General features: G+C 44.5%; 1 protein-coding gene across 1 annotated transcript in view; it reads right to left on the reverse strand.

Moving 5' to 3' along the window:
- The window catches only part of LOC122788261 (stonin-1-like), a 1,416,105-nt gene that overhangs the window by 553,281 nt on the left and 836,545 nt on the right, over nucleotides 1-26,279 (reverse strand). The window contains exon 5 of the mRNA XM_044055325.1: nucleotides 25,655-25,775. Within this exon, the coding sequence (XP_043911260.1) occupies nucleotides 25,655-25,775 (121 nt within the window). The remainder of the gene's footprint in view (nucleotides 1-25,654; nucleotides 25,776-26,279) is intronic.

Raw genomic sequence — 26,279 nt, forward strand, 5'->3', positions numbered from 1 at the left:
AGCAGGTATCCCATAGTGCACCAGTACAAACCTCAGATCTTGTTTTCTGCTCACTAGAAGAAATAACCATAACAGACAAACCAATGCTAAAGGGTCTCCAACCAAAGATGACCAAAATATTAGCACCTCCAGATTTTTCCAGGATGTTGGCAGGAGGGCGGGTTGATAAAAATGAAGGGTGAGATGGACTACCAACATGGAACGTTATGGTGAGTACATAACTTCTTTATGTTGTGTAGTCCAATCTCACCTTCAATTTTACATATGGGACAGCATCCCTAGTGCCTTACTCTTGGGTGGCTCACTGGAAAATACTCCTGAGCACCGTGGAGCCAAAGGATGCTCTAGCCCTGGAAGCTAAATCCAATTTGTAATGTGTAATAAAAGTGTGAGGGGTAGCCCACGTAGCTGCTGCACAAATATTATCAAGTGGGACCCTGGCTTGAAAGGGTGCAGAGGTAGACAGAGACCTGGTAGAATGAGCCTTGACCTTGAAGGGTAAAGGTCTGCCCTCCGAATTGTAGACAAAGGCTATGCAACTGGAAATCCAATTAGATAGTGTCACTTTAGAAACTGGCAAGCCCAATCTGGATTCAGAAAAGGAAATGAATAGTTGATCTAATTTCCTAAACTCCTTGGTCCGATGCAAATACAAACGTAGCTGTCTATGAACGTCTAGCTGATTAAAAAATAAGTTATGTTCTTACCATAACGTTCCATGTGGAGTGTTTATCTCACCTTTGTTCTTACACACGGGTTCGGAGCCGATCCTCGGCTCTGAGTTGGCCGCATAGCAAAGCTCTGCATCTTAGAGAAGCTCGAGACCAGGCTATATCCCACAATCCTCCCTGCCATTACTCAGATCTAGTTTGCAAGCAAACCAGACCAACCATAAACCTGAGGTGCTAAGGCTACATTCCGCCACAAAAATTCAGACACTATCTCACTGATAAATTAACTAAAGGGTAACGAAATATACCCCATGAGGTAAGAGGCAATATACCTGGAAGAGGTAAAGGCATGTGGACCAGACTCTAGTCCTACTCGTTCTTCCAAACACGTGAGGGAGTGAAGGTGGGGGGGGATATAAGAACAAAGAGGAGATGAACACTCCACATGGAACGTTATGGTAAGAACATAACTTCTTTATGTGAGAGTGTTCAATATCGCCGTTTGTTCTTACACACGGGTAGCATCCCTAGCTCAGTCACCCTGAGTGACTCATGGAAGAACGTTCCTGAGCACAGTGGAACCAAAAGATGTCCTGTCTTTGGAGGCTTTGTCAACTCTATAATGAGCGATGAAAGTATGTGGTTTAGACCACGTGGCTGCTGCACAAATCGTGTCCAAAGGCAGGCGAGCTGCATGAGCCAAGGAAGTGGAAACAGATCTAGTAGAATGGCCCTTAGATTTGGTGGGCAAGGCCTGATTCGACTTAGAATACACAAAAGCTATACAATCAGTAAGCCATTTAGAAAGTGTACGTTTTCTAACTGCCATGCCCTTTTTATTGTCTGCAAATGCAATAAAAAGTTGATCTGTTTTTCTGTAACCCTTAGTCCTGTCCAAATAAAATCTTAGCTGTCTGTGGACTTCTAACTTGTGCAGCATATATTCCAACTTGCTGGTATGGTTTTTGAAGAAAGTAGGGAGTTCAATGGACTGATTAATATTTATGACAGAACATACCTTAGGAAGGAAAGACGGGTTTGTTCGTAAGGAAACTCTATCTGGGTGGAAAATTAAGTAAGGTGGTTTAACTGATAGTGCTTGCAGCTCTGACACTCTCCGAGCTGAAGTAACCGCTACAAGAAAAAGTGTCTTCCACGACAAAAACTTCAGGAGGCAAGAAGAGGCTGGTTCGAAGGGTGGCAACATTAGTTGCGACAATAATAAATTTAAATTCCATGGGAATAAAGGGTCTCTGACGGGCGGTCGAAGATGGAAGGAACCTTTCATAAAAGCCTTACAAAGCCTGTGGGACATAATAGAAGAACCGTCCTCACCAACATGGAAGTTGGATATGGCCGCCAACTGTACTCTTAGTGTGGAAGTAGAGGCTCCTTCGTGGAAAAGGATGGATAGAAATTCTAGAACTTTATGTAAAGGAGCTACCAGGGGGTCCAAGTGTTGGCTAGATGCCCAGTACACAAAGCATTTCCATTTACTCCTGTAGAGTTTTGTAGTGGAAGCCTTATGAGAGGCAACCAAAATGCGTTGAACTGCCGGAGAAAGTACATCAGACCTGGCTAGGCGGGGAAGTGGAGCAGCCAAGCTGCTAGTTTGAGGGATAGAAGAGACGGGTGAGGAACTCCCGACGAATGTGTCAGTAGATCTGGTACTGGGTCCAGGATCCACAGTTCCTCAGTTTGATGGGCTCGAAGAAAGGGGAACCATATCTGTCGAGGCCAGAATGGGGCTATGAGTATAATTGTCCTTTCCAGGTTCATGGCTTTCTGAAGAAATTTGGGCATCAAGGGGGTAGGTGGAAATGCATATAGGAGACCCGGGGGCCAATCGTGTATCAGTGCGTCCCTGGGGACATCCCCTGGAGGGGGTAGAAGGGCAAAATAGCTTCTGCATTTGGTATTCATTGGGGAGGCGAATAGATCGCAGCAAGGCTGGCCCCATCTGCAGAAAATTCTTTCCGCCACCTGTAGTTTGAGGGACCACTCGTGAGGTAACAGGATGGCTCTGCTCAACCTGTCCGCAATGACGTTGGATGACCCCAGAATGTGCGTTGCTATCAGAAAGTGACCCGTGGACTCTGCCCATTGCCAAATTCTCATGGCCTCTCTGCATAATGGGTAAGATCTGGTTCCAAAGTACACCAAAATTAAGCAGTCAGAGGGTGAGACAAAGAGAAGCAACTTTAATCCATCTGTCCTGGTACCTCGGCAGTTCTCCTTCAATGGTTCCATTGAAGCCGAACTGCCGAGGTACCAGGACAGATGGATTAAAGTTGCTTCTCTTTGTCTCACCCTCTGACTGCTTAATTTTGGTGTACTTTTGAAGATTTGCTGTTTTGTTTTGCTGTGGTATTAAGATCTGGTTCCCCCTTGTTTGATGTACCAGGACTACAGACATGTTATCTGTCTGAACTGCTACTGTTCCTAGAGGTAGGAGGGTTTGAAAGTGTTGCAACGCCAAGAACACCGCCCTCATTTCCAGAACATTTATGTGCAGGTTGTACTCCATGTTGGACCATTCCCCTTGGACTGTTCTTCCCTGAAAAAGTCCCCCCCACCCTATCAGGGAAGCGTCCGTGGTTATCGTGGCCATCTGATTCGGTAGAACAAATGGACGACCCATAGTGAGATCCTGACTGAACACCCACCATGAGAGGTCTCGCTTGCAAGAATCTGTAGAATCTCGTGCATTAGGGGTAACTGCTGGAATGACCACTGCGTGAACAGCAGCCATTGGAGGAGCCTCATGTGCAATCTCCCCATAGGAACTGCAATTAGGGAAGCTGCCATGAGTCCCAAAACCTTCAACACCAGTTTGGCCGGGGCTTTCCTGCTTTGCAGTAGAAGAACCTGTTCCTTGAGGGATGAAGCCCTTACTGGAGGGAGCTTTACCAGTGTTAAGCGTGTATCTAGGTCTGCTCCGATGAATGAAATATGCTGTGAGGGCAGTAAGGCAGATTTTTTGAAGTTTATGGAAATCCCTAGGTGGGAACAAAGGTTGACTGTATAGTCTCTGGCTTGTATGAGGCGACGCTAGGTGGTGGCGGTGAGGAGCCAGTCATCCAGATAGGGAAACACCCACAATCCTAGACATCTCAAGTGAGACGCTACCACTGCCATGCATTTGGTGAATACCCTGGGGGCTGAGGTGAGCCCAAAGGGCAGGGCTCGAAACTGAAAATGACTGGCTCCCAGCCGGAAGCGCAGGTGATCTCTGGACGGTCTGGCCATCTTGATGTGGTAGTACGCGTCCTTGAGATCTATCGAGCACATCCAGTCGTCCTTCTGCAAAAATGGAAGGATCGATTGAAGCGTGACCATCCGGAACTTTTCCTTCTTCACGAAGGTATTGAGATTGCTGAGATCCAAAATGGGTCTCCAGTCCCCTGTCTTTTTTGGAACTAAAAAGAACCTTGAGTAAGTTCCGGATCCTTTTTGGTCCGCCGGGACTGGCTGAATGACTCTCTTTTTTGAGCAGCTTTGAAATTTCTATTGCTGCTGGGCCTCGCAGACGGGGCGGCACATCTGGAAACCTTCTTTGTTGGGGTGGAGTTGACATAAAGGGGATTTTGTATCCTCTGGTTACAATGCTTTGTACCCGGGAGTCTGAGGTGAGAGTTAGCCAGGCCTGTGGGTATAAAGCCAAGCGACCCCTGACTACCTCCATAGCAGGACAGTCGGGCCCCCATTCAGGAGTGCTGGAAAGGCTTACCAGGGATAGGATCCCTGTCGCCTTGGTTCTGCGGACCCCCTCTGCCGCCGGGGTGACGTCTTCCATGTCTGCCCCCCCCTCTGCCTCAGGGGGGGGGGGTCACTCTGTGTGGCCTGGAAAGATCCCTGAGGTTTACGGAACCATATTTTTCCGCCTCGTTGCCCTTTGGGGTACGGTCTAGATGGAACGGAAAAACGGACTCCGACAGCAGACAGAGTCTTTCCTTCTTGCTCACACCGAGTTAGTGTCTCTTTCACTTTGGGCCCAAAAAGAGGGGCACCATCAAAGGGGGCATTGGCGAAGGAAGACTTGAAGGCTTCCGCAAATGAGCACAGCCGCATCCAGGATTGTCTTCGTAGAGCAATCGCTGAAGCTGCGGCTCTACTCGACCCTTCAGCCGCATACGAGATGAGCCTCATGGACGAGTTCACTATGGAGGTAAGGGTGTTAAGCTGTGCTGTTACCTTATCTGAAACAGCAGCATCTGTGTTACCCTGCAGGGTATCTCTCAGCTCCTTGATGAGATCCCTCTGTAGACATGTAAAATGTGTCAAATAGTTTAGCGAACGCATGGAAAAAGTCGCTGAACTAAAAACGCGCTTCCCATATCTGTCCATAGTCCTAGAATCCTTATCAGGAGGATGAACAGAAGAGGAAGACTCAGACGTCTCCTTTTTAGTGGCTGCAGCCACCACCATAGCGTCAACCGGAACTCCTTTGGTGAGATGAGTCTTGTCCTGGGGAGCGGTAATAAATTTGCTTGGTTTTCGAGGGACCAGTTCCACTGTGTCCGGTGTCTCCCACGCCCTTCGAGCAATCAAATCCATTAATTCATCGAAGGGCGGAGTAACCCAGGAGGTAGAAGGTTGAGCACCAAAAGCCTTCAGCAACACCGACTCGTCCTCAGTGGGGGCTAGAGACTGCCAATCACCCCTCTGTTTTAGAATCTCCAAGATGTCCACAAATGAGACATCCTCGGAGGGGGATTTTGGGGACCCCTCTGACTCATCCAAGTCAGTGTCAGAAGTTAGAGATTCCTGCAGGGAATCTAAGTACCTCCTCTTGCACAATCTTTTCCTCGGAACGTCATCGGAGGGGGATTCCGGTGAGGCCTCCGAGGAACAGGGGGCACCCTCTGGGGGTGGCTGAGACAATGGTGCTCCACGCTTTGGATGTGCCGTGGGAACAGAAACAGAGAGCGGCTCCTTAGGGGAGGGAGAAGACGCCTCCGATGAAGTGGTTGTCTGTGTAGACAAAACCTTCCTCATAAGGTCAAAAACCCCTGAACCTCGCGTCGAGGACTCCCCCGGTTCCGAAGAACACGGAAGAATCCCAGACACGGGGCCCATGGGTCTCGACCCCGAGGACGGAGCCGAGCCAATCTGCGCAGAGGCCCCGAGAGGGAGAGTCGGCACCGAAAGGTCGGTACGACTCTCGGTCCCGGAACCAAGGAGAGATCGTCGACTCTGCGACTCACCTATAGGTTCCGAAGGAGTCGAGGTCAATGGTGTCGATCGTGCAATGGACGGTTTCGGCACCGAGGGCTCCACTATCATCGGCTCATACTCTTCCGGCTCCGAAGACTGGATGGGTCTCGAAGGAGGACCTGTTGGAGATAAAGGGAGGCCTTCTAGTTTCGACACCAATTGGGAGGAAACTGCAATCAACTTGGAAAGGGCCGTGTTCTCCATAAGTTTCTGCATGACACGATCCACATCAGTATCGGATAACGGTCTGGAAGATCGGGTCGAAGGGGCCGAAGATGGCACCGACCGAAGAATGGAAGGTGGCGGTAGCTCCGACACCGGTTCCAAGACCTGGGGCTCAGTGAAAGATAAACGTTCGCCGGCCCGAAGTCTGTGGAACCGCGACGAACTTTAGAAGATGAACTCGGAGCCGATGACATGGGCTCCGACATCTTCGACCCCTTCGAGGACTTAGAAGCCTGGTCAGACTTGTCCAAAGTCTCCTGGAAAGCAGGCTTAAGAAGTCCCCTGTCTATAAGTTTCCTGCGTCTATCTGTCATGACCCTCCCACTGAAGGAATGGCATATAGAGCAATCCTCTTGCAAGTGGAGAGGGCCAAGACAGTAGACGCAGGAAGTGTGGTTGCCAGTGATGGACATTTTCTGCCCACACTGACACCTTTTAAAACCAGATTTAAACACTAGCTATAATTGAGAGAAAAAAAAAAAATATATATATATATATATGAATAAATATATATATATATATATATATATATATATATCTATCTATATATATATATATATATATATATATATATATATATATATATATATATATATATATAGCTATAAGTTATAGAAAGGTAGGCCCCAAAGGGAAACCTATAAAAAAACAATGACAGAACTAACTACACTACACACACGCACACTATAGTAAGATCAAAAACTAAATACTCAATAACTATAAGAACTTTTAAACAAAACAATAACTATCTTATCTGCAATAACAAAGTTCTCTGGTCCGAGCTCTCTTATCGATGTGATCCCTTGCAGCGGCAAACTAGATCTGAGTAATGGCAGGGAGGATTGTGGGATATAGCCTGGTCTCGAGCTTCTCTAAGATGCAGAGCTTTGCTATGCGGCCGACTCGGAGCCGAGGATCAGCTCCGAACCCGTGTGTAAGAACAAACGGCGAGATTGAACACTCTCACATCTGATATTCAGCTGCATTACAGTGATTAGGGAAGAAAACTGGGAGTTCTATGGACTGATTTAAGGTGGCGTGAGAACAAACTTTGGGGACAAAGGAGGGGTTAGTACACAGTGAGACCTTGTCTTTATGAAAAATCAAATAAGGTGGCTTAAAAGATAAGGTTTGTAACTCCGATACCAGTCTAGCTGATGTGATAACCACCAAAAACAAAGTCTTCCAAGACAAAAACTTCAATGAGGATGAGTGAAAAGGTTCAAATGGGGAAGATGTCAGTTTGGACAACACAAAATTTAAATCCCAAGAAGCCATAGGTTCTTGCAGAAGTGGCCTCAACAGAGTGGCTCCTTTTAAAAAAAGGTCTTGCATAGCTTATGAGACATTAAATTGGTGTTTGGAAATCTTAAATGGAAATGAGAAATAGCTGCCAATTGAACTCTGATCGTGGCAGCAGCAGAGCCTTGCTGAAAAAGCTCAGAGAAATTCCAAAATTACAGGGATAGAAGCAGTGTAGGGATCTACATTCATTTTCTGTGCCCAAATAGAAAATATTTTCCATTTACTGTCATATAGTCTCCGAGCTGAAGGTTTATGGGAGGACATAAGGATATGCAACACTGAGGAGGATACATCATGAAGCCTGACTAGGGATGGAACTGGAGCAGCCACGCTGTCAATTTGAGGGCGTGGATTCAGGGATGTAGCGAACCTGACATGTGAGTCAACAGATCTAGAACTGGTTCCAGAATCCAAGGATCGTCCAGGAGAAGAGGTTCGAGGAAGGGGAACCAAACCTGACAAGGTCAGTAAGGAGCAATGAGGATTAAGTTGCATCCCAGCTGTCTGGCTTTCTGAATCACTTTGGAAATGAGAGGAAATGGAGGAAAAGCATACAGAAGACCCAGGGGCCAATCGTGAGCTAGAGCTCCTCTGGGCGTCTCTCCCAGAGGGGGAATGAGGGAAAAATAGCTGCTGCATTTGGCATTGATTGGACTGGCAAAAAGGTCGCAGCAAGGCTGTCCCCATTTGCAGAAAATCTGTTCAGCTGTTTCGTGTTTCAGAGACCACTCGGGAGGCAGTAGGATCGTCCAGCTGAGCTTGTCGGCTATCACGTTGGTCGTCCCTGGAATGTGCATTGCTACCAGAAAGCGCTGGGAAGAAATCGCCCATTCCCAAACTCGCATGGCCTCTCGACAGAAAGGGTAATATCTGGTACCACCCTGTTTGTTGATATACCAAACTACTGACATGTCTGTTTGTATAGTCTCTAGAGGAAGGAAGGTCTTGAAGTGCTTGCAACGCCAAAAGCACCGCCCTTATCTCCAGAACATTGATATGCAGGTGAGCCTCGTGTTCTTGCCATGTGCCTTGGACAGTTCTGCTGAGATAATGCCCCCCCCCCACACCTGATCTGGGAAGCATCCGTGGTCACAGTGGCAACGGGTTGGGCAGGAACAAAGGGGGAGCCTGTCAAGTGGTTGGCTGCTATCCACCAAAGGAGGTCCCTCCTTGCATGATTCCATCAGCAAAATAGGGCGATTCAGCGGTAGATTTTGGAAGGACCATTGGGAAAACAGAAGCTACTGGAGAACTCTCATGTGCAACCTGGCTAATGGTACTAATAGGATGGTGGATGCCATAGTCCCGAGGAGCTGAAGAACCCACTTTTGCTTTGACCTTCCGCAACGGGAGAAAGCATTGAATTTGAATGAGTAAATGTTGTGCCCTTTCGGTGGGGAGACGAGCTGTCATGTTCACCGTGTCTACCTCTGTGCCTATAAAAATCACAGATTGAGAGGGCAATAATGCAGATTTTTCCCAATTTATGGAGATCCCTAATTGAGCACAAAGTTGAAAAGTGGCATCACTGTTTTGGAGAAGTAGATGCCTGGTGGGGACGGTCAGGAGCCAGTCATCCAAGTACAGAAACACCTGAAATCCCTGACATCTCAGGTGTGCTGTCACTAGTGCCATGCATTTGAACACCCTGGGGGCTGTGGTGAGACAGTACAGTTGTGTACACCTACCATAAATGTAAATGTTAGAGTGTCTTCACTGTTGCAGTCATGACTGTAGGGTTCTCCCCTGCTGGCAGGCAGCCCTCGGTCGGCCAGAATCCCAAAGTCTGGGTCCGGTGTTGGCTGTTCAACCATGCTCCCTGACGTCAGAGCGCCAGGAGTACAAAGCTGACAGCAGACGCCATCTTGTACAGTTTTTCTTGCCCCAGATGTCAGGAGTCCCAAAATGAAAAAGGTCCCATAACCTTTGCAAATACACCTCAGAAGAATGGTGAAAAAAGGAACTACACAAAAGTAAAAATAAGAGGGGACAGGAGGGAGGGAAACCCAGACTGCAACATTGAAGACACTCGAACATCTACATTTATGGTAGGTGTACACAACTTTACTATGTTCATCGTGTTTCACTGTTGCAGTCATGGCTGTAGGGTAGAATCCCAAAGCTGAAAGAAAGGGAGGTGGTCATAAAGAAGAAGGGGCGGCTAAAAGGCCCTGCAAGACTGCAGAGGCAAAGCCTGCCCTAGACTTTGAGTAGAGAGGTAGATTATAGTGCTTAGAAAAAGTATGCACTGAACTCCAAGTTGCAGCTTCCAAAATGTCTTTGGTAGGAACTCCCCTGAGGAAGGCCGCAGAAGTGGCAGCAGCTCTGGTGGAATGAGTCCGTATACACCCTGGGATTTGCTTTCCATGGTGTGAATAACAAAATCTGATTCCATGAGCAATCCATTTAGAAATGGTCTGTTTTGAAATGGCTTTACCTTGGGAGCTTGAAGCATAAGAAACAAAATTGTTCAGACTTTCTGATGTCCTTGGTTCTGTCCAGGTAAAAACGTAGTTGTCTGTGTACATCCAAGGAATGTAAGATCCTTTCCCCTTTATTTTGAGGAGTGGGGAAAAAGGTTGGCAAGTGGATAGTTTGATTTAAAGCCACCTTGGAAACCACCTTAGGCATGAAGGTAGGATTAGTCCTCAAAGATACCCTGTCTTGATGAAAAATAATATAAGGTTCCACAGCCATAAGAGCTTGTAACTCTGAAACTCTCCTGGCAGAGGTTAGGGCTAACAAGATAGCTGTCTTCCAAGATAAAAACTTGAAGTCAGAAGAGGCAGCAGGCTCAAAAGGAGGCAAGGTTAGTTTTTCCAAAACATAGTTGAGATCCCAAGCAGGAATGGGAGGAGATCTAGGAGGTCTTAAATTCTTAGCTCCTCTGAGAAACTGTCTCATGAGCTGGTGGGAAAAGATGGGAGGGTCTGTATTATAATGAGCAGAAATGGCAGAGGCATGTATCTTAATGGAAGAGAAAGAGAGACCCTTATGTAAGAGATCTGTCAAGTAAAGTAAAATTAAGGAAATGTTAGGAAGAAGAGGATCAGAATCCTGAGCCTGCATCCAGGAACAAAATCTTTTCCATTTTTCTGCATAAGATTTTCTAGTGCTAGGACGTCTGGCTTCTAAAATGACATCCATAACCTGCTTGGGTAGGAAAGAAGAAATCAAAGGCCCTGGATTAACCAGGCCGCCAGGCTGAGAGTTCTGACATGAGTGTGTAGAACCTGACCCTGATGTTGGGACAGAAGGTTCGGAGACTGAGGTAAAACCCAAGGGGGCTCCAGACATAGGTTTTTTAGAGTTGGATACCAAAACTGCCGAGGCCAATTTGGAGCCAGCAAGATTATCATCTTGGGCTTGTCCTGTTTTATCTTCAATAAGACCCGTGGAAGAAGAGGAAGAGGCGGAAAGGCATATCCCGAGAGGTTCCACCAACTGAATGACAGGGCATCCACTTTCCAAGCTTCTCTGTGGAAAGTCCTGGTGCAAAAATTCTGTAGTTGATGATTGAGATGGGATGCAAAGAGGTCTATGTGAGGACATCCCCAGACTGCTGTTAACATCCTGAATATTTTGGTGTCCAGCATCCACCCGTGTGGATCCGAAAGGTTTCTGCTCAGACTGTCTGCCAGGAAGTTTTGTTTGCCTGGTAGAAATTGAGCTTGAAGATTCAGATTGCAAGCTAGAGCTGTATTCCATAGAAGATTCCTGAAGGCCAATAGAGCTTTCTGAACGGCTAACATTTCCTTTAAATTGATATGCAGGTGCTTCTGATCCTTTATCCAAAGGCCCTGCAGACAGTTGCCCTGAAAATGGGCTTCCCAAGCATAATCCGAGGCGTCCGTGGTTAGAATCTGAGTGGCAGGAGGCAGACGGAAGGGTTTCCCTTTGTTTAGAGCACATGCCCTGGACCACCAAAGAAATTCCTTTTGAAGGCAAGGAAGGACTGAGATCAGTATGTCTAAACTGTGGCAATGCTGAGACCATACACTTTTTAGGTACCACTGTATTTTCCTCATGTGTAGTCTTGCATACGGTACGAGAAGGATGCAGGAGGCCATGTAACCCAAAGCCTGCAGGAATTTCCTTGCAGATAGTTGAGTTAAAGTTGCCAAGGTTTTGAAAGTTGAAGCCAGCTGTAATTGTTTTTCGGATGTCAGAAATGCTATCTGGGTTGTGGTGATTAGAAGAGCACCCAGAAAAGTTATCTGTTGTGATGGTGTCAAATTTGACATTTTTATGTTTAGAGAATCCTAGGAACTTGAGGAGGTTCTGTACAAATTCTAGATGCTGGAGTAAGACATCCTTGCTGTCTGCCTGAATTAGACAATCGCCCAGATAAGGGTAAATTTTGAATTCCCTTGAGTCTGCAGTAAGCTACTACTGGAGCCAGGCATTTGGTGAAGACCCTGGGCGCAGTACACAATCCAAAGGGCAGCGCAGAGAATTGAAAGTGCCTCGATCCGGCCTTGAACCTGAGGTATTTTCTGTGATCCTGCCTGATGGGAATGTGTAAATATGCCTCCTTTAAATCCAAAGTTACCATCCATGCATCTTTGGACAGCATTGGAAGTAGCTGCTGTAGAGTAAGCATCTTGAATTTTGGAATCTCTAGAAAGGTGTTCAAGACCGACAGATCCAGAATGGATCTCCATGAGTTTTGCTTCCTGGGAACTAGAAAGAGCCTCGAGTAAAAACCTTTTCCCATCTCTGAAAGTGGAACCAGCTCTATGGCATTCATAGCCAAAAGAGCTTCCACCTGGTTTAAGGCCTCCGTCCATTGATGTTTTGGAAGGTCTGGCCATCCGCTTGGCCTTGGCAAGGTATGAAAATGGAATTTGTAACCTCTTAAAACCACATCCAAAACCCACTTGTCTTGGGTTATTTGAGTCCAATTTTGATAAAAAAGAGAGAGTTTTCCTCCGAGAGGGGCTTCCAGGCAAGAAGTTCCTGTAGCCCAACAGAGGGAGTCATTGAGTTTGTTTCCTTTGAGTTTGTGACCTGTCCTCTCCTCTCCTAGGGGTGGAAGCAGTCCACTGTCTTGGTCTATAAGAAGCTTGTGTTTGAGGCCTTCCTCTGGAGCGTCTATATCTACACCCCTCTGAGGCCTGTCTGAAGTGGGAAAGAACCAATTTTTTGAAGGCCAATTCCTGCTAAATCTAGGTGGCTGTACTTGTAAGAAATCTTTAACTGTTTGCATGGATTTCGCCTTATCCTCCATCTTTTTAATCACCTCTTCAGCTTTTGATCCAAACAAAACATTATGCTGAACAGGAGCATCCAATAATTTCGCCTTTACTTGTTCAGGCAAATTTTGTTCCTTTAGCCATGCATGCCTTCTAATGACTGTGCCGGAGGCAGCAGCCCTACAAGAAGCCTCCAAGGCATCAAATCCACAGTGTAAACCATGCTTCCCAACTTGTTCAGTGGCATGCAATAAGTCATGTAATTCCTTATCTGCACAGGCAGAAATGGAAGTAAGCTTTTTTTTTAAAACAGACAAGAGAAATTGCTGGTATTTCAGCATGTGAAACTGACAGTTTAAAGCCCTAATGGACAAAGTAGCAGAAGTGTACACTTTTTTGCCCCATCTTTCTAAGGATTGAGAATCCTTTTCAGTAGGAATGGGATTTTTGGCAGAAGCGGCCTTAACTCCCTTAGGACCTAAGAAATGGTTTCAGGGTCAGCAGAAGGGTTCTTGTATAAAAACTGGTGGGAATCAGGAACCCTGTAATATCTATCAAGCTTAACAGGAGCAGGAGGAAAAGAGTCAGGGGTTAAGTTAGCCTCCGAAAAGACATCATCCACAATATCCAAAACAGGAGGAATAGCCAGGGGTCTATGTTGGGGAAGAAGAAGAAAATCCCTCAGTCTTTTCTTAGATTCCAAATACTCCTGTCCTTTCCAGTGGAAATGTTCCCTCATTTCATGCAAAGTTTCCCCAAAAGAGAAATCCTCAGGGGGAGAAGCTGAAGGAATGGATTCCTCAGCATCAGAATCCTCATAAGGAGGGAAAGAATATTCCTGGTCAGAAGAAGAAACTGAGGAAACGGAAGCCTGATCAGAGGAATTATAATAAACATCCTGCCTTGGCCTTTTATCTGGAGGGGGATGTGAACCCCTAATCATAGCAAGTAAATCCTCCGCCATCTTGAGTAACTGTTTCTGTGACTTGGGAGCCGGTTCAGAAGAGGCCTGTGTTGCAGTCTTTGATTTAGGAGTCTTTGCCTTTGTCTTTGGCTTTGCCTTTATTAGAAGCGGAGTAGGCCTGAAAACCCCTTCGGAAGCCAGTACCTGCACAGCGGCTCCGGACCCATCCGGAGCATTGTCCGAGGGTCCTGCAATAGAAATATTTAAAGGCCTGGTTGGCTCCTCATGAGAGTCCATTTCGGCCATCGGTTCTGAAATGGCCGACGACAGGGGCTGCAAAAGCGCCTCACTGATGACGCCGAACCTGAAGCTGGCTCCGCTTGTGTGCTATCATCAGATTTGGACCTCGGAGGCCTGTCTTTATCCTTGCGACGTTTGTGAACTCCGGTAGCCGGAACCGTATCCGACGACATTTTGTAGTTAAAGCGCCTACCGAAGTAATGAAAAGCAAAATCGTACCTTCGCTTAATTGTACATTGAATCTAGCACAAAACCGACAACTAGCTACGTCATGGTCAAGGCCTAAGCAAGGAATACAGTAAGAATGAAAATCCTTATGAGGTATTTGCTTCTCACATGAAATACAATTATTAACTTTTTCTGACATCGGAGTGGAGCAAGAAAAAAGTTTCCCCCAACGGGGTACTTAGCTTTGAGTGGAGAAGAAAATCTTCGGACTGAAGTTTATCAGGAAAAATAGTCAGGAGTCAGCCGACCGGCACTTGCGAACTGCTATCACCGCACGGCAAGAAAGACTGGAGAAGATGGCATCGGCTGTCAGCTTTGTCCTGGCACTCTGACGTCAGGGAGCATGGTTAAACAGCCGACGCCGGACCCAGACTTTGGGATTCTGGCCGACCGAGGGCTGCCTGTCGGCAGGGGAGAACCCTACAGTCATGACTCCAAAACTTGTCCTTCCTCACGGATTCGTTTAATCTGCTGAGTCCAATATTGGCCTCCAGTCTCCTGTTCGTTTTGGGACTAAAAAGAACCTGGAGTAAGTTCCAGATCCTATCTGGTCTGCTGGGATGGACTCGATGACTCTTTTTAAGAGCAACTTGTTGATCTCCACAGTTGCCTGATCCCTGAAATTGTCTGGTACATCTGGGATCTTCTTGGGAACAAACGGTGGAAGGGAAAGGGTATGATATAGCCTCTGGTAACAATTCTTTGTACCCACTTGTCTTGGGTTATACTTAGCCAGGCTTCTGGATACAAAGAAATGCGACCCCCAACCAGCCCCAGAGAAATGCAGTCGGGCTCCATATCAGGAACGCTGATAAGGCCGTCCCTAAAAGGAATCATGACCTTGTTGGTATTGCGGACCGCCCCTGCCTCGAGGGCGACGTCTCCCATTTCCTGCTCCTCCTCTGCCTCTGTAGGAGGGTTCTCCCTGTGTGTCTGGAAAGACCCTCTGGGACTTCTTGAACCACATTTTACCGCCCCTTTGACCTTTAGGATATGGTCTAGAGGGAATAGTAAAACGTACTCCCACGGCAGAGAGATCTTTCCTTCTTGCTCACAACGAGTGAGCGTGTCCTTCACCTTAGATCCAAACAATGAGGACCCATCAAAAGGGGCATTGGTGAAAGTGGACTTGGATGGTTCCTCAAAATTACACAAGCACATCCAGGAGTGACACCTTAGGGCAACTCCTGAACCCGCCCGCTGCTCTACTCGCTCCATCAGCCGCATAAGAAATAAGCCGCATGGAGGAGTTAACTATAGAATTTAGGGTGGACAACCGAGCAGAAATCTTGTCAGGGACTCCCTCAGTACATGTACCCTGTACAGAATCTCCCAACTCCTTAAGGAGATCCCTCTGCAATCTCAAGAAGTGAGTGAGATAGTTCAACGATCGAAGAGTAAAAGCCGCTGAGCTGAAGACACGCTTCCCATACCTGTCCATCTGTCGAGACTCCTTATTCGGCGGATGGACAGAAGAAGTCTCAGCAAGTTCCTTCTTAGTGGCCGCCGCCACCACCATGGCATCTACAGGGACACCTTTGGACAAAAATTCTTTATCTGGAGGGGCAGAAAGAAACTTGTTGGGTCTTCTAGGGGCTGGCTCCATGGAATCGGGAGTATCCCACACCTTTCAACTAACTAAATCCATCAGTTCATCAAATGGTGGAGACACCCAATAGGCAGAAGGTTGAAACCCGAAAGCCTTCAGGTACACAGACTCCTCATCAGAAGGGTTAACAGTGGGCCAGCCGCACCTCTGCTTAAGGATCTCCAGGATGTCCACGAAAGAGACATCATCAGAGGACGACTTGGGGGACCCTTCTGACTCCTCGAGGTCAGTGTCAGATGTCAAAGACTCATCCTGGGAGTCAATATGCTTCCTCTTGCATGTCTCCTTCCTGAGGGGCTCCTCAGAAGGGTATTCTCGGGAGGTCAAGGAAGAGTGGAGGCCACCAGCCAGTGGCTCCTGAGGCCGAGGGTCTCTGCTGTCTCTGGAGAGAGTAGGGGCGAAGACCAAAATGTGTGCTCTAGGGGGGGTGGAGAGTGCTGGTACCTTTGGTGGCAACTGGTGACTTGGACAGTACACTTATCACCTCAAATGCCAACCTCTCCAGCTCCGAGTGGCCTCTCCCGCTCCAAAGAGACCGAGGATGCCATCAACGCCAGAGCTATCGGCTCAGAGATAGATGCTGGGTCCAAACTCACCCTAGCTGAAGTGCCGAGAGGGAGACTCGGAACCGAAGACGACCAATTCCAACCTTCCCTGTTGGTGCCGACCAGAGAGCTTCGGCCCCTGGACACAACAGACAACACCGAAAGTGTCGGAGCAGAATTTAGCTCAGACGCAACCGCAAGTGGAGCTGGAGCAGAGGGTTCCACCAATGGCACCAAGCCCTCCGACTCCGACAAACCAGCTTGGCTCAGAGGAGGAATAACAAGTGAGGGTATAACAGGTTTCATAGGCTCCGGAACCGACTGGGACAGGGCCGACAACAATTTAGATAGAGCAGACAACTTCAACAGTCTCAGGACTACCCTCTCCATATCTTCATCCGAAAGGCTCCTGGAAGACCTGGAGGACATAGTTGTGGATCTTGATCTTAGAGGAATAGCAGGTTCCATAAATTCAGTGGTCGGCTCCTACAAACTAGGATCCGACCCTGTTACCACAATGTTGCTCTCAGTCGGCTCCGAAGGCAGTGGAGCCGATGAGCCCGATTTTGCCACTTTAGGAAGCGGCTCCAAGACACCAGCCGGTGCTGGAGAAGGTCTTTTCGAAGGCTTAGACTTAACAGATTTAGTGGACTTGGAAGAAGAGGAAGAGCTAGACAAGGCTTCCTCAAAGGAAGGCTTTAAAAGACCCTTTAGAATTAGCTTGTTCCTTCTCTCCTGTAACACTCTAGGGGAGAAGGCATGACAAAACTAGCAAGTCTCTTGCAAATGGATGGCCCCTAAGCAATAGACACATAGACCATGACCATCCATCAATGACATTTTTTGGGAGCACTTCATGCATTTCTTGAAGCCCGAAGGCTTGTGCTCCTTAACCTCTTTAGACATTCACACAGATGAAAGGAGAAGTAAAAGGGAGGACTAGGTCCTCTAACTTAAACGGGCCTAGCCCTGAAGGAGGAAGAACACCACGAGGACTACGTCCAACTAAAACGGCCTAGTCCAGAAGAAAGGGACAGCTACGTCTTCTAACTTAAACAGACCAGCAAAAATTCACACACAGACAGAAAAACCCTTTCACACAGAAAACCGAAGTTGAAACTGGAGTTTCGAACAACGAACTCCACCACCGTTAATAATCAACACCAGCAGGTAACCACCAAAAACCAAACTGCTCTACAAAACTGTAGACTAGAACAAACGCTAGTGTTATCAAGCTATCCGCACTACTACTGAGAATGAAACTGGTACACAGGATACCACAAAGCACAATAACAGGCCCAAGGCCACCCAAGGCCAACACTTGCATCAAAGGGTGCAAAGGAGCTAATTATCTATGAATTAGTAACCTACACTAACAATACCAATGCAACAAAAACTGTACTACACTAGTATATAAACTTTGAACCAGATTTAAACAATGTAAGCAAGAAAAAAGTTAACGTAGCCAGAGCCAAGAGAAGCACAACCAAACTCGACGCGGCAAACGAGATCGGGGGTTTGTACTGGTGCAGTATGGGATACCTGCTTAGCCACGAGCCAACCAGAAATCTTCAAGCTTATAAATCGGCCGAATCAGAGCCAAGGATCAGCTCCAAACCCATATGTAAAAATGAAGGTGAGATTGGACTACACAACATTAACCACCAACAAAAATAACTAGATAAACTGCAAAAAAAAAAAAAAAGTCACTCACTGACTCAAATAAGCCCTGAGGAGCTCAGAGTGCAAGAATCCGATGCTTAGCGAAGCACGGCAAACAAAATCGGAGGGATTTGGAGGAGAGGAGCATCATCAGTAGGGGAGGAGCTCAGATGTTGAAGCCTTCAGATTTGGTATGCATCCAAGTCAGATCCAATTCTCAGATCTGAAACACATAGGTTGAAGACCAAATGAAGACAACATCAGATCCAAAGATAAAACATTCCACATACTTTCACAGTTTCAGTACAAACTAACATGAGCCTAATAATTTAAAATCCCGAATATCAAAGTTGCAGAAGTATACACTTTTCCCCATATCTATTAATTTTTAACATCCTTATAAGAAAGAGTAGAATTGGAATTAAGTGCTTAGCAGCACTGGAGTCAACTAAGGCTATAGTCGTTGGATAAGGTTTGGGAAGAGTGTATAAAACTTTAAAAGACTGGGAACTTCTACTTCCTACATGCTTTTTCAGGGACAGCTGTCTATTATAAAAATTGCAGGCAGTAAGACATGCATCCTCTCCGGCAGGACAGGAGGAATGGGTGTAGGTTTTCAAAACTCCTTTTGTAACAACTCAGTATTTTCTGAGGGACTGAGAAACCTTACTGTTCTCCCACTGAGAACATTGAGACATTCTATCAATAGTCTCAGAGAAACAAGCCTCATAAGAAAAATCAGAAACTGAGCTCTCCAAGTCTGAATCAGAAATCTGAGGACAAAACCCTGAAACCACCCCTGCATCTTCCAGTATATAGGAGTTTACTAGGCTATTGGCCCTAGAGCCTTTATAAGCCCAGCCATGTTATACCCTTGTTCCCTTATTGACCAAGTTGTATGGTCTATATTTGCAGCACGATTCTATGATCAGCACTGACTGCACTTATTCAAGAGGGACAGAGGTGACACCACCAGGGTAAATTTAGTGTCTCCCATTCAGTTGTCTAAGTTGCGCTTAAATAGGATCATTGAGGAGCTGTTTTACATGAATTGGAAGTTTGTTCCAGAGGAGTGGCAATCTCTGGGAGACATTGCTGTCTCTCCTGCATGCCCTGTTAATGTCACAGGCTACGTTAAAATCCTTACAGCAAGTGAATCTTGTCCCATTTGACTTGCAGATGTGCAGCATTTCCATTAGGCCAGGGTCTGAAACTGCTCTGTAGGTCACACACAAGCTGATTCTCAGCAGCCGATAAGATACAGAGTGCAGCGATAGGACCTTCAACCTGGTCTGTGTAGGTCATGTGTTGAAGGCTCTGAATTTTCTTGGTGAGAAACATCTAAGGTCTCTCCAGCTGCTGCAGGTGTCTGGTGAGATACATACAAAAGGGAGTGTTGTACTCTAATAGTAGTCTGGGGAGGGATGAGTAGAGGGGAGTCATGAAATTTTTAGCTCTGGATACGATGCCCTTACTTATAAGATGTGCAACATAGAAGGCCTTCCTTACTACTGTGGACACATGGTGATCGAAGTTAAGGTTGGTATCAACCTGTGCTTTCAATTCTCTCAACACAAGGTTTGAGCTAAGGGGTACTGAAAATATTGTAATTTGCAGGGACTTCCCCTTTGCCAAAGGGGGTGACGAGGCTTTTTTTTGCTTTTAGTTTAAGTCCGTGGCTTTGGCACCAGTCATTTATCTGTGTAAGCCCTTTTTGTAGTATGCCAATATTGTTGGGGGACTCAATGATTGCACCCAGTTTGCAGTCATCAGCAAAGCTGGTAAGCCACAGGCCATCTATTTTCACCTGGACTTATGAGAAATAGATTCCAAGCAGTAGGGGGCCAAGCACAGATCCTTGTGGTGCACCACTGGAAACTGTATGCTGGTAGAGGTGGAATCCTCAACTTTGACTGTATGCATTCTGTCAATGAGCCATTTGGCTATCCATCTAGTGACACATCAGCTAATTCCCAGCTGGGCGAGTTTCTCAATGATGCCTGAGTGGGCGAAATGCCTTGGGTAAGTCAAGTTAGGCTGTATGTATTGTTCTGCATACATCCAGGGCTTTGATGACATTCTTGAAGAAGTCCACTAGGTTTAATAAGCATGATCTACCCTTACCAAAGCCAAATTGGGTTGGATCAAGAGTTTGAAGGTCATCTATTTCTTTGCTGAGAAGGTCCATGATGATGCTCTCTGTGGCTTTGCAGATAAGGCTGGTTAGGCTTACGGGTCTACAGTTCCCAGGGTCGGCTGATGGGCCCCCTTTGTGCAAAGGAGATAATGTTGCTGTTTTCCACTCTGCTGGACAAACTCAGTACTTAGACTGTGGTTGAAGAGAGTACCAAATGGTTCCACTAAGTCCTGTTTTAGACAATTTAGTAGGCAGCCTGGAATGTTATCCAGTCCCATACAGCCTGTGTTTTTGCCCATGCACAGTGTGTTATGACCTATTTGGAGTTCTCAGTACAGGACTGGTGACATATATGCTTTGGGGTATTTCTGAACCAAATCTGTCTGCTAGCAGGTTGGCAATGTCCTCAGGGTCAGCATGAGTGGTACCATCCACTACTAGTTCGGGACAAAGCTGGGCCTTCACTTTTAGATTTCTGATCTAGCTAAAGAGCCCCTTGTGAATATCCTTAGCTAGGGATGCTAATTTAGTTTTGTAACTGGCTTGAATCTATTCAGGAAAACAGGAATTCCCCTTTTACATGAAACTACTTTACAAGAAGAATAAATAGCTTGAATTAAACCCGAGTCAATCCCAGTACACTACTCCTACCCAAAAAAATTTCAGGAGGAGCTGATACATGCTTGGGGCCAATCGTGTTACTACTGGCAGCCACTGCTTCCCCAAGGATGGACTCGGCATTCTGACAACAGAGAAATCTTCTCTGTCCCCTCTCCCAGGACCAATATGAGAGGATCTCAATTACCCACAGAGGGGACACCAGCAGCAGAGAACATGGCTAATACCCAGTCCACAATGGCTGTATGTGCTACAGCAGAGGGATCTAGGGTAAAAGTTGAGTGGTCTGAGGTACAACAAATGGTCACAGCAGAGTCACCCACCTGCAGCTGAGGCTGCTAAGCTGCTGTAGTAGCAAAGGCTGTTTGCTTAATTTTTTTTCTTTTTGTGGCTAGAAGAAGGAACAACTATGGTACTGGTAATCTGTTCCATGGTAAAGACAAAAATGACCAAAAAAGCACTTTAAAACACAATGGCAGCACCAAAAATGGAAAAATCCACAGAAAATGTTTTCAGTTAATGAAGGAGATTGTAGGTTTACCCCGGAAACATCTCTGTGTCACTGCTGCACAGAGGCACAACAAACTAATGGGTACAGTATTTTTTCATATAAGGGGTGGCGTAAGCCACAAAACTTTGGGCTAGGCTTATAAATGCCTTAGGGCAGATAGCCTAGTATAAACCTATGAACCTATAATTCCAAAAAACAAAATGGTAACCAGAAAATAGACTATGGAAACCCAAAACTGCTCCAAAATCAATTTTATTCTCAATAAAACCAGGTTTAGCGCTTTTGTTCCTAATGGAACTTCATCAGAACAAACAATTCGTGCAAAATACTTTATAGTCAAATAAACCAATGGAAACCAAAGTAAAAAAACACATGACTTGTAAAAAGCACATGATTAAAATCGCAAACACACGACTTATAAAAAGCACATGACTAAAGCACATATTATGCATAAAAAGCATAAATAACATTTAAAATTACACATAGTTTTTAAGTTTTAAGATGGGTGCAATAGAGCACCCATCATTTAAACCAGGTGGCAACAAGGCATTTAAATGTATTTTCTAATTTAAATCTTGTAATAAAAGATGTTCATCTAAAATTCTCCTTTGTATATCTTTTTTAACTTGCTGTATAATGAGAAAACCAAACTTATGTGTGGGATTAGCCCTAATATGTCTATATACGGCATTGGTGGTTTTCTGCTTCCTAATATCCAATATATGTTCGTATATACGATCCCGTAATCTACAGGAGGTTTTACCAACATAATATGATTACAGTCCTGACACTGGGCTAAATAAACGACCTGAGTGGAAGTACAGTAAAAATGACCTTCAACTTTATATCTTATCCCTCTTGATGTCAAAACTATCGTTTTCTACGTCTATCTTTGTATAGTGTAAAGATAGGTCCCTTAAACAGCTTACTATACATTAGTCCTAGGCCCACTGTGGGCAGAAGGGGAACCTATAAGTTTGGCCATTGTTCTCAATGCAAGTTTATCATTGTATATATGAACATATATTGGATATTAGGAAGCAAAAAACTACCAATATCCTATATAGGCATATTAGGGCTAATCCCACACATAAGTTTGGTTTTCTCAATATGCAGCAAGTTAAAAAAGATATACAAGGGAGAATTTTAGATGAAACATCTTTTATTACAAGAATTAAAATGGCAAATATGTCTAAATGCCTTGTTGCCACCTGGTTTAAATGATGGGTGCTCTATTGTACCCATCTTAAAACTTAAAAACTGTGTAATTTTAAAAGTTCTTTCTGCTTTTATGCATATGTGCTTTAGTCATGTGCTTTTTGCAAGTCATGTGTTTTTTTTACTTTGGTTCCCATTGGTTTGACTATAAAAGCATTTTGCATTAATTATATTTGTTCTGATGACGTTCCATTAGGAACAAAAGGGCTAAACCTGATTTTATTGAGAATAAACTTGTTTTTGGAGCAGTTTTGGGTTTCCATTGTATGCTAATGTTTTCAGTTAGTTTGCACTACTTAATCTAACAGAAAAAAAACAAGTGCTCCATTTAAAACAACGTCACAGTCTCAAAACAGTCTGTTAAAACACAACGCTCTTTTAAAATAACTTTCATTTAGAGGAAAGTCATAGAACTACAATAAATTTAAGAAAATGGAAGTTTTCTTTCTCAAAGGGAACTTATCTATCCAGCAAAGGAATGCAGAAGCAGACCATTGATCCTCAAATGCCTCAAAGCAGCGTACTTCTCGGTGGCAGTAAAGCTCTGATGGGCGTCAAGCTTCCAAACTTGCTTGATAGTTTTGACATGTGGAATGTGCCCTGAAGCTTTGGAAGCTGGCTGGCTGTTATATTCTTGGAAGGATATAACCCATATAGCCTGCAGCAGTGATCAATATGATGAACATGAAAACAGAATCTACTGGAGCAACTTGTGCCAAATAATGTTTAGTAGGAGAAGTGAGATTTTAAGGAAGGCAAGACTTCATCCATGCAATGTTAAATTGATTAATGATAACAACCATTAGAAAAGAAACTGCCTATGTATTGTGCATGAAAATGATAAATCTTTGTAATGGTTTTCTTTATTATAACAGTACGTATCCTAGCCAAGAAGGCCATCAATAGGCACAAAAGAAATCACCAAAGAAACACATTACCCTCTTAAATTACCCTCAAACACTTTTGGAATAATGTTAACCTTTTCTTACAGAAAGAAATCATCATCATGACACCCTTTGTATAAACACCAAACTTTCAACAGAAGATTTCCTTAAGAATTTAGCAATCTCCCATCAATACATTTCACACCTCCCATTAATCATGCATTTCCCAGCCCACTACCATTCATTCCCCATTTCTACTTCAAATGCATGTCTCAAAGTCATCTCTATTCTATTTAAATACTCCCACCAGCATTCCTCCTGGAACAGACAACATAACCCCTTGGTTCACAAATCACTGCAGAAATCATCTAGGTCTCATGCAAAACATATTGCCACAGATTTGAAAAACTGCTCTAATTAAACTACCTCACAAAGCAAACTCACCCAAAAGTTACCCTTCACCTGTATCCAATATCCATTCTCCCAACTCTGAGTAAATTTCTGGAAAAGATTGTCTATACCATCTATAAATCCAGGAGGACCACCTGCAGTTCTCCAAACTGCATGGATTCGAACCAGGAAAAAGTACTATGACAGCTCTTTGGTCCTTGACTGCTGACATCTTGTAAAACACTCATACAGACCTCCTTATGGTGCCCTATTGATATACATTGCAAAGGCATTTAACCTCATTGACCACTATCTTCTCCCAAAAATTGAAATTGGTCATCAGTCCACATACCAATCCCTGGTTTAAAACCTTCCTCACTTACAGACACTTCAGAGTTAAAATAGGATCCTCCCAATCAGAATCTGCATACATTACCAAAGGTGCAGCACAAGGAATCATCCTTGCCCGCCTCGTCTTCTCTATATTAAACTCTTTTGAGACCACCCACCTATCTCCCACTCCTCTTCTACATGGTCATTTAATGATCAGGTCACTCTTCGCACCGACATTCCATGCCAGCTCCAGTCTGACATACATGAGCTCCACCAGTGGCTCATAAACCATACACAACTTCACAACCCCTCCATGAACAAACCATGCTTTTTGAAACTCCAGAGAAATGTCACCAAGCTTCTGACCATCTTTGACTTTCACAACCATTCCACAGAAGCAACTCCTACCTTCAAATACCTATGATTATAGCTTAATCAGTCATTTCCACACAGACAGACTGAAAGTCAGAATACACTCCTTCCTCTTCCTTTCCATAAAACGACCTTCCCTTTTCTATCCCAATCAACTAGCAACCATTTGCAAAGGAATTATCCTTCCTCAGCTTGAATATGGAATGCCCATTTTCACTTTTGCCTCCAGGAAAAAAAAAACAAAAACACTCCAGACATTTTTTGACAGCATGTGCCAAATTCATTACAAACTCTTATCTTTGTAAGCATCCCTTAGCTCTATAGAAAAAGCAAATGGCTACCATAAAACAAAGATCTAACCTACTGCTATGAGCCCAACTCTTCAAACTACTCCCTCGTCAGACATTTCACCCCTTGCAGCTAGACTTCATGAAAAACTTCTTCATATGATCTAAGACGTTCCTCACTAGCCACACCAACTCTCATTATCTCTGAAATCATCTTGGGCAAGTTCTCCCCATCAACTTAAAGGAAAAATCAACACACACTTCAAATTCAAAATGCAATTTAAAAAGCAATTCATCTAAGCCAAATGCTCCTGCTTCAACACAGGAAATCACCTAGCACACTATCACCTTTCCAAGTCTCTTCTTTCTCAGGATTTACTGCTTGCTCACTAGACTGTGTGTATATATATATATATATATATATATATATATATATATATATATATATATATATATATATATATATATATATTTTTTTACCCCCTATGTTACTAAGCTAAATTATTCCCGTACTGCTTACATTTCTGTATTTTTTGTTTGTATTTCACCAGGCAGAAAAATTGGTGAATATTGAGCAGTGAACTACCCAGTAAACAAATATAAATATGCAACTATGTCAAGTTAAAAAAAGGTGTTGAAATAACACCGCAACACAGGTGTTAACCTCACAGGGAGAACCAAATGGCTGAAAGACTGGAGGATGATGGTTAACATCAGTGACCAGAAGCCAAATGTTATGATTACAGTTAAAAAGACATTTCCCCAAGGATACAAACTACCACATCAGACTTTAAGCGGTAAAACTACAGTGCTTAGAGGAGACCATTATCCTCTCAGCAAAGTCTCAAAGAGCAAAAATATAGAAAAAAAAAAGACAAACTACCAAGAATGACACAAATTGCTGGAATGCTACAAAAGTAATTAGTACTGCAGTGATATAGGATTATACAGTGCTTAACTAGTGCTCAGTAAACTACTGCAAAATGTAATGGTTTTAGACCAATTACTCAGACATGAATTAAGAACTGAAAAAGACAGCAAACCTGTTGATCCTGGAAGTGTTTGACGCAAGCTCTGTGGCAACTGCAGCACAAACTGTTGAGAACAGCTTTCTCTGAAAAAACCTTCAATTGCTTTAGACTGCAATACTTTTGACTCCCAGCGCTAAAAGTTTTGAAAATTTAAAAGGCATAGAATAGTTAGCAAAATTCTGAATGTTAATTAAATCAACTACAATCTCATTTTTGACATCAGATAACTCTCAGTATAATAAATCCAGTTATGCATCTTACGACCAGACAAAATATCCATCGTAGCAGTAGTAGTAATACCTAAATTAAAGACTACAGGAAATTACCCTGTAATCATCCAGACAATATAAGTCCGTTTTCAAATAAGACGGATACAAGATAAGGCACTGCCAGCAAAACATATAAATAAGTCAGCTTACTTTCATAAGTACAGGTTTTGACTACTGCATTGAAGACAGAGGATGCAGCATGAGAATGTGAGACATTTTAATCAACTTGATTATCCCACGTTATAGGGAAGCTATGCAAAAGCTGCATTTCAATTAACATACTATACTTAAAAATGTTTTTGCTGTGTACTCACAGCTTTAAATCTTTGACAAGGACTTCTGAAATAGAACAAAGGCGAATGTATGTT

Source organism: Protopterus annectens, chromosome 1.part2 (assembly GCF_019279795.1).
Source record: "Protopterus annectens isolate FY-2018-M chromosome 1.part2, PAN1.0, whole genome shotgun sequence".
Lineage (NCBI taxonomy): Eukaryota > Metazoa > Chordata > Ceratodontiformes > Protopteridae > Protopterus > Protopterus annectens.